The 9122-nt window shown below is 45.7% G+C and overlaps 1 protein-coding gene across 2 annotated transcripts in view; it reads left to right on the top strand.

Annotated features, from left to right (window-relative positions):
* Positions 1–1521: 1521 nt before the first annotated feature.
* RASGEF1B (RasGEF domain family member 1B) overlaps positions 1522–9122 on the top strand; it is a 641531-nt gene continuing 633930 nt past the window's right edge. The window contains exon 1 of one of the 2 annotated variants that reach the window (XM_066383864.1): positions 1522–1756. In XM_066383864.1, coding sequence (XP_066239961.1) covers positions 1688–1756 — 69 coding nt within the window. In that variant the 5' untranslated portion in view covers positions 1522–1687. The remainder of the gene's footprint in view (positions 1757–9122) is intronic. The other variant, XM_066383859.1, reaches the window with a different exon arrangement.

Here is a 9122-nt window from a genome sequence, read left to right as displayed (position 1 = left end):
AACGGAACTGTGTTGTAACCCGAAGACCCTCTGTATACAACCCTCTGTTTATAACAAACCTGAAAAGCAAGAGATTTTATGTTTATGATAATCTCTTTCCATCGAAAGATACTCAACTGAAAGAGTTTTAGAAGCACTGAACTGCCATATTCAAACTAATTTAACACCTTTCCTTCCTATTTTATTCCCTAAATTCCTAGTGGTTTGCTGTACCAGGTAGAATTCTGGAATGAGGATCAGGAAATCTGGACTTAGCTCTTCATCACCATATATCCAACATCCATCTTCTAGACAGTCCAACAAGCATTTATAGACTGCTCCTATAAGTCTAGAGTCTCGAATACAATGTGAGTTGATGAAGTATTAGGAAATTTTCTAGTACTGTTTTCCTTGCGTATGAAATTAGGTTATTTGACAAAGCTTTCTCTAATGTCTCAGTCACTTATTTAATGCTTCCACAGTTCTTGAATGTTCTGACCTTTGGATCTGATGAGGTAGGGTGATGTTTCTTAAAGTCCAGCCTGAGTACTACCCGCATAAGAATCCCCCAGGTGGCTGATAGACAAACAGAGCTGGTTGTAAACCAGGTACAGTATTTGTATGCACACTGAAGTTTGAGATGTACAGTTATAAGGTGCAACATAAACATACAACATAGGTCTTGTGTCCTAAAAGTATCTCTCTTATTAAAAGACAAGCTTTATAGGGTTTGGAAAGAACAACAGGGACACACCTGTCTGTCCTTAGTCTCTCGGCCATGCCCACCCTCCTCCACCCCGACACCCCACTGCAGCCTCGGCCCGCCAGCCGGCCGGAGGGGGCTGTAACGGTGATGACGGAGCGTGTCTGGTTTAGCCCCTGTGCCTACACAGTCACCTTTCCCGTTCTGGGGCTCACCTGGGCCCGCCCCGCCCCGTTCAATAACGCGGGTTAATGTGCGAACCGGAGGGATTCCTCCTTTCAGGCTTCAGGAGCCTTCTCCTTTCCGAAAGGGAGGGTGGGGCCGGCGCTGCCGGCTGGGGAGCCCCTCGGGGCCGCAGCGCGTGCGGCCGTCCCTCCCCCGGGGGCAGCGGCCGCGGGAGCAGCGCCTTTCCAGCTCCCTGAGCACGGAGGAGGGGGACGGGGGAAGTAGGTCAGCCCGGCGCGCCCGCAAGGGCAGACGCTCCCCCGCCTTCGCCTCCCCGCTCCCCCGCGGAGCGAGCGCCAGGCCCTGGCTCCAGCCCCGCGCCGTCGCCGGAGAGCCGGTGCCCCGGGCCGCGCGGACGGTGCCTGCGCCGCGGCGCGCTGCCCGCCAGCCGCCCTTGCCCGCGCGCGGCCGCCCGCCCTGCGGCGCCGTTGGCCCTCCCGCCACCCCCTCGGCGGGGCCCTTCCCTTTCGAGGGTGATAGTGACATTCAGCGGGAAAGGCTAGCGCCGGCCGCCGTGCCCCGCATCCCGCGGCGCGGGCGGCTGGCTCCGCGGACGGACTGCGCGCACCGGACCGCGCGCACCTCGCACCCAGGACTGCGGCGCACGGGCCGCCAGCGCGCTCGGCCCGCCGCCCCCGGTCCCCGGGTCGCCGCCGGGCAGCTCCCTCGCCTCGGCCGCGCTGGCCCGCGAGCTGCGGGGAAGATCTCGCCGCCCAGGCTCTTCGGCGGGGCAAGGACGGATCCAGCGCTGCGGGAGGGAGCCTGCCTCACTGCTCGTATATGGCAAAGTTTCTCGCCGAGCTCCTAGGCTGCACGCTGCCGCACAAGGGCGCCTCTCCCATGTTTGAGGTAGGTGGCAGAGGGTGTGTCCCTGCAGCGACGGCTGTCTGTGGCGGCGGGCGAGCCCTGACCGGGGCCCGGGGTCCCCACGAGTTGACAAGTGTGCAGTCTCACTTGTGTCTGCTTCCCATCTGGACGACTGGGGTGGGGCAGGGAGAGGCTGGCGAGGAGGAGACCTGAAGCCTGGATTCTTGCCTCCCTGGACCTCCGTGAATCTGTTTTTTCTTCTCCCCTAGATGACTGGCAAACACGTTTGCTGCCAGTCTGGATGAGTTCTTAGAGTTGGTCTTTAACCTAAAATGCCAGGAACGCCTGAATATTAGCAGGATCCTGTGGTTCCCTCTCTGCTGCCTACCCTGATCCTTCCTCTTGCCTTTTCATCTGAAAACATAATTCAGAGTAAAATCTTTAGGTTAGAAGGTTTCTACCTACCTGCCTCCTCCAACTACTGCACTGCCCCAATCTCCAGCCCACTGCAAACTCAAAAAGTTAACTCCTTTCTTCTCCTGTGAGTGAGGTACAGTGGGGGAGGGGGAGAAGGGTTAAAAATCAGATTTTCCAAATTAGATGAGCAAATCTCCGTTCTGAAGGCAGGCGCCCTTCACTGCTCACCTGGCCTGGGATGGCACTGGTGCTGCTGGACGCATCTCTGGAGGAGGTGTTGATGATGCGGCTGACTGGCTTGTCCTCCTGGGGAAAATGGTGGCTTCAACTTTTTTAAAACAGGAAACCTCTGTTGGCCACTCAGCTTTAGACCGTGCACAGTGCCTCCCTTACCTCTAGAGTACCACACTGTCCTTTGTCTCTCTCCACCCGGCCTCCCCAACAGGCTGTCTGACAAGGAGGCCTGGACCTGCGGGCCTTGCCGGTGGCCCTGGCCAGGATTGCAGTGGATGCTTGCCCCGCTCTCCTCTCACTCCCAGGGCCTGCCACCTTTGCCTGCCAGCCTCAGGCTGCCCCGCGAGCTGCCTCAGTCCTGTCTGTCTGCAGCATCCCGACTGGCCAGAGAGAACAGAATGGTCTCTGCTCTCCAGGGTGAAGAAGTTTGTCCTTCAGCAAGGTGGCTCTTGAGGACTCAAACTCTTAGTCTCCTCCCTGGCTGCCTGGGAGTCTTCTCACCTTTGGCACCTGTAGGTGTTCTTACCTTCTGAGGTGCTATGTCACATTCCTGTGATTTTGTAGCCCACATGGCGCAATCCATAATCTCTGCTGTGTGACAAATGGCTTTTTTAAGCAGGAGATCTCTAGGGTAGGTCATGAAGAGGAGCTGGGAGAACCAGAGCAGGCTGGGAGAAACCGAATTGAAATGCCCACACACTGGTTGCCTCGAGTCTAAAAAATAATCAAGACCCCAAAAAAGTCCAGTTTTCCAAGCCTGCAGCTGAAATTGGCCGTCGCCGTTGGTGGGTAACATCTGCCCACTTGCTTCTCTGTGATGTAAATGTTAGGCAGAACCTGGGTGCCATCCGGGGAAACTGAGAGACTCCTTTAAAGTTGCTTTTCTCTTCTGCTTTCTCTTCACTGTATCTGGATTTTTGTTTTTAAGTTACCAGTACCTATGCCAAGTGATTTTTGTGTGTACTGCTTTACGATTGTGTATAAGCCTGTTTTATCTTCTAGCCAATAGACACCCCACCTTGATTTCTTAGAATAATTGGCTCTCAGTCATTGATGGTCTAGTCAGAGACATATTTAGACAATTAGGAAAATGAGTGGCTGATTTGTCTTTGAAGAGCTCCAGGGAGAGGGAATTCCCTCAGTCCTTGGTAACTCCTTACCTCTCACTCTGTTATTTTTCTGACCATTGAGAGGCAGGAGCTGCTGTCCCATCTGCTCTCTCCTTTCTACAAATGATTGATTCAGTGTTGGCTGAATCAACCAAAAACACTTCACCCACATAAATCTAATCAGTGTTGCTTGAGGCGTTAGGTGACCATCCTTTCCCTACCTATGGGAGGGAGGGGGAATCTGTGCCCAAAGAGATGAATAACTGAGTCAGGAATGTGTTTTGAGGATGCTTTCTTCTCAGGCAATAACCCCTTCAACACACTCTTATCAATGAAGAGGCAATCGTTGAGTTCTCAACATCTGGTAGGGAGAGAAATGTGTGAGAAAGATATCCTTAAACCTTTTAAAATATTAACTTTCTAAAAGTGAAAATGCTAGGACATGAGAACATGTCAGGCAGCTTTTCCTTTCCACCAAATGCTCTAATTCTAACTTGGGAAGTTCCCTTTGGTTTCAGGGAGGTCAAGAGAAGAGATGGATGTTTTCCTAATGAATGGCCTTTGGTTTCATTCTGGTTAGGTGGTGGCCAAGAATGTAGTTTCTTTCTACACAGGCCAGTTAGGTTTGCACAGGGGGGCTTCTGCCCAAACGATTACTGAATCCCGACAGGCCTTCTTGTGTGCTTGCAGTTGTCTGCGAGGGAGAATGGGTGACAGGTTCTGGGGAATACAGGAGCAGAAAGTCACGGCGGTGGAAAACAATTCCCGTGTACCCCCTGCTGCGTCATCTTCAGAGGCTCAGGGCAGATGGTGTACATTTGAAACACAGAATAGGTCTTAGTGATCATTTTGTTAATCTTTCCTTTTCCTTAGTATTTATTTCCAAGTCTGTGAAAAACAATTTTAAAATTTCAAGAGAAAACAAAGGATAATAAGTTTACCCCAGCATGGCAGTACCCTAAGCCCCGTGCTGGACTTCTGGAATAATGTTTGTGCCACACGAAGACAGAGATCCTACAGAAAGAGTGAGCTTGCTGTGGATTATGATGTCTAGAAAGGTAGGACATTCTAAACATACAGGTTGGTGGTTTCAGACCAAGCAGGTCCTATTTATGTGTCCTGTGTGCTTGGATGGCTGGCTCTGGCCCTGGCATCCATTCCTTCCCCTTCAAGCTCTGACATGTATGAACCTGCCCCCCATTTTCCCCTCCAGCCTTAGTGTTGCTTTACACTGTGCCTTAGTGATAGTTAGGGATGGGGTCTGTCCCCAGGACAGGAAGTGGCAGGAGAATTATATAGTCAGAGGCAATTGCTTTTTCTCCATCTGTGTCCCCCACTCTTAGTCTACAAACCTGCATTTTTAACCCTACCATCCTTCATCATCTAACCTGGTGGGCACCTTTCAAGAGCCACATCCTTGGGTGGAACATATCTGGCTCTACCAAAAAGGTATCTTCAATTCCATGCCACCATTGGTAGTTTTGGTCTCTAGAATTGTCACATTTCATGTCTGTTCTACTCATTTCCACATTCCGTGTTCTATCTCTGCCAGGATTGCTGCCTAACCGCAACTACAGCTTTGTTTTACTTTATATATGATACATAATAACTATTATTTACTGACCGCTCTGGGCTAGCCATTGTTCTAAGGGCATAATGCAGGGTTGGGCAAAAGTAGGTTTACAGTTGTTCATATGGAAAATTGTATAATACTTAATAAATAATAATACAAGAATAAACTGTTTTACGTACCCACAACTCTAAACAGACTTTTGGCCCACCCTGTATACATGATCTCAGCTATTCCAATAGATTCAAGATCAGGTGTTAACAACCATGTTTTACAGACGAGAAAATTAAGGTTTGGAGAGAGGTAGGACATTCTAAGCACATGGGTCGGTGGTTTCAACCAACTTGAATTTGCTTAAGTTTACTCTAATACATACTGTGTGCTAGAGTGAGGATTGCAAAGTTCACTCACCTCCCTCAGCTGTTGTTATTTGGTATTTAGTTTTGTTATATTTTTTTGTTTTCTACTTCAGCTTCAATCCTAGATGTACTCTTTCCCTTTGGAAGTGGGAAAAGGAAACCCATTCTTTCATGTTTTCTTTCATTCTTTCACTTTCACTGTTACCCTTGGAATGGCATTAGTACCTTCCTCTTAGAAATGTCCAATCAAAGGCTGATTGGACTCACAGGAATTGTTAAGGAAAGATTTGAGGTTAGTTGATTGGCCTTAACAGAGAGCTTCTATTTGTGTAGCATTTCCTGTATGTTGTCCCGTTTTATTCCCCAATCACATTATGAAGTATGTTGTGTTATCATCCCTGTTTTAGAAGTGAGGAGGCCAAGGCTCAGAGTCATTACACAAATTGCTTAAGGTCACTCACCTATAAAAGGTCTGATCTGGGAGATAAATCCTGGATTCTGATTCCACAGTGTTTTGCCAGCCAACACATTGACTTACTCAATCTTTTCCTGGCCTCTGATCTCTGTCTCATCCATTCTGTCTTTTGGACTATTGCCAATGTCATCTTCCTTAATAGCCCAACTCAACACCATGCCCACATATATACCACAGACCCTTTGGTGGCTCACCACTGAACACTGATTTAGCAGAGAATGCATTTCCCGACAACAGTGTGGTTGCTGCCTAATTTTCTTGTCCAGTCTTTCCTTTCTCCTACTATATTCCTAGTATTCTAGCAACTACTCCTATTTCTTGATCATGCGATCTCACCTCCAAGTTGTTCCAGTGCCTGGGATAGTATTCTTCTAATACATATTCTCCTATTGATATTTTCCCTTTCTTCAAGGTTCAGCTCAAATCTCACCTCCAGATTCACTCCCTTGGACAACAACCAGCCCTCTACCACAGTCCCACTGACCATTATTTGAGTTTGTGTCCGTGTGAAACTGTGGACAACTTTTTTTTTTATAATTCTTCTATGCTTAAGTTTTCTATCTTGACTGGGGATAATAGCTGGGCCAAATGCAGGGCAGTTAGTGCCCAGAAAGAACTGAAAATAGTGCTCAATATATGGTCATTGCTGACTTCCTGTCTTGTGTATCTTCTGCCTCTTCAGCCTCAAGAACTAAGTATTTTTCCTTCCACACCACCTAGAAGACTGTTTTGCATCAAATAAATATCTGATCAAGTTGATCTTCTTACCCTGAAGGTTCATGATTTTCTTTGCTCTTAAATTATTTGTTATCTGAAATTCAAATTTAACTAGTATCGTCCATTTTTTACTTGCTAAATCTAGCAATCTGTTCTTACCTTCTTCCTCCTCCCTCAGAAGCCAGCTCCTGCAGTTCAATCCATCTCAACTATGGAATCCTTGTCCCCATTTCTCCCCTTTTGTAGCCCTTACAATGTCAAACAGCCTGTCCCAAGTCACAAAAGCCACCTGTAAGGAATTGCAGCCTGACAACTGTCTGTCTCCATTGCCTCACTGATATGGAAATGTTGGCGCAAGCAAGCTTTCCACTGCAAGTATCAGGGCTGCGACCAAAAGTGGTGTATTACTGGCATCTTACTTATTCGCTCTTCATGTGCTCACCAGTTCATTTAGTCATTCGCTCATTTAACAAATGTTATTAAGCACTGGCTTTGTGCTAGGCACCCCGCGGAGACCTTGCTAAGAAACATTCAATCTGATTTGACTGTGACCCACAGTAAGAAATATATTGCAATCCTAAATCCATATAGCCACTTATACCTATATAACAAGAATAAATTTTCACAAATAATACTTTCCCTTATGACAGGAGATGTGCACTTATATTTCCAATTTTGATCTTTCCATTCCATCTCTTCCATTCTATTATGAATTAAATGAGGGAAAAGTCTACTGAACTGATTTCACGAGTTGTGACTCATACTTTGAAAAGCAGTGCTATACAGGATGGTAAGATTCTGTTTCTACAGACCAGTCTGTATTGCCTCATTTTCCCAGCAGTATACTTATTGTTACAGTATGCATTACATTAGAGATTTCTGTAGTCTATCTTGAGAAGCCAATTACCATACATAATCTTATTTTAGTAGAAAATATTTTCAGAGTTTCAAACAACTAACTTAACAAATAACTTTTGTTAAATATACTGCCACTAGATTGGGTAAAAAGTGTGGCATATTCTCGGGCATATTTTATGACATGATTTGGTATATTAAACATGGTACTCAAATTTCAATTTATTTGTCTCTTTATATTCATTAACAACAAATGTGCCCCACTGGTTGGAGTGACTCCCTAGACTACATTTTATGCATCTTACCAGTTTTATATTTTAATTGGCCCATCCATTCTCTTGTGAAGGAAGTTCAACTTTCAAGCATTTATTCCCCCCTCTATTTTGTCTGGTAAAGATCTTGATTTTGTCCATTACAAAGAACTCCTTTGTCTGTTTAAATGAATCTTACTCATTCTCATCCACTTGGTCATTCTGATTGGCTTCAAGTATCTAAAGAATGAACCATGTGGTTAGTCTGTTTTGAAAGTGAATAATTTGCTTGTATATGGCTTTTGTAACTAGTGATTAGATGTTGGTGTATGATCATAAGAGAGAAGTTGACTTTGAGAATAATAGCTTCTGTTGCCACAGCTGAGCCATTTGAATTTTAAGCTAATGGATGCTAAGTTTGTCTTGTAAATTCACAGTTCAGTTTGTTTGAGGGCCAATTGAATTGCTCTACAACATCTGAGCCACTGTATACACCCAGACAACTCTACTTGCCTTTGTGTTAGCTGCTTTTAAACTCTGCATGTGGTCCTAAATGCACGCATTTCATTTATAGGAATATTTGGTCCCATTATGATTACATCTGTCTAATGGCTTCTTGCTGAGAAACTGGTACATGATTTTTTCCTTTCTGTATTTTGATATGGAAAGGCTGGTGTTTCATATCTGTTGGATGGCCAGTGCTGGCTGCATGCCATAGAGAGCAGGAATAGGAGTGTAACTCTTTGATTTATTTCCTTTTGCTTAGTTCTTTCCAGTTTGTAATGGTGTTCTTGTATACTGTGAATTTCTTTACTTTGCAAATCTTTGATGAAATATAATAGGTCTAGTAGTGATGCTTATATTAGGAAAGTTCTACTTACTTAGAGTTACCTGTGGAAGTGGCTCATAAATACAATGACAACTTTTATTTAATATGAATTCTGTGATGAGTCAGGACTGTGCTTTCTACCTTACATTTATCTAGGCCTTTTTCTCCAAATGGTAACAGTATTCTATGTCTCTTTCAAACCTTTTCATTTTCAAACCAAAATGGAAGACTCACCACCCTCCCTGCAACCAGCTGAAACCCACTTCTCCTTTCTAACCCTATTGTCGGCCAAGGCACCACATGGCTTCTTCCCGTAGAGTAGCCCTGTGGTGCCATCTTTGCTTTCTTTCTTTTCTTTTCCTTTATAAACAACCTGTCAGTGACTCCTGCAGATTCTTCCTTGGGTTTGTGTCTTTATTTTTATTCCTACTAGTCTTCATCCACTGATCTGAGAAACATTTATTGAGTGTGTACTATAACCAAGAGGCAGTAGAGTTTGTAGGAGATTTCACAATAAGCCACTAATTGGTTTGCTTCTCTGCATTTTTCCTGAATTTGCTGCTGGAATACCAACAATACCTTTTCATTGTCA

Source organism: Saccopteryx leptura, chromosome 5, assembly GCF_036850995.1.
Source record: "Saccopteryx leptura isolate mSacLep1 chromosome 5, mSacLep1_pri_phased_curated, whole genome shotgun sequence".
Lineage (NCBI taxonomy): Eukaryota > Metazoa > Chordata > Mammalia > Chiroptera > Emballonuridae > Saccopteryx > Saccopteryx leptura.
The sequence above is the reverse complement of the archived record's forward strand: the minus strand, read 5'-3'. Positions and strand labels throughout refer to the sequence as shown.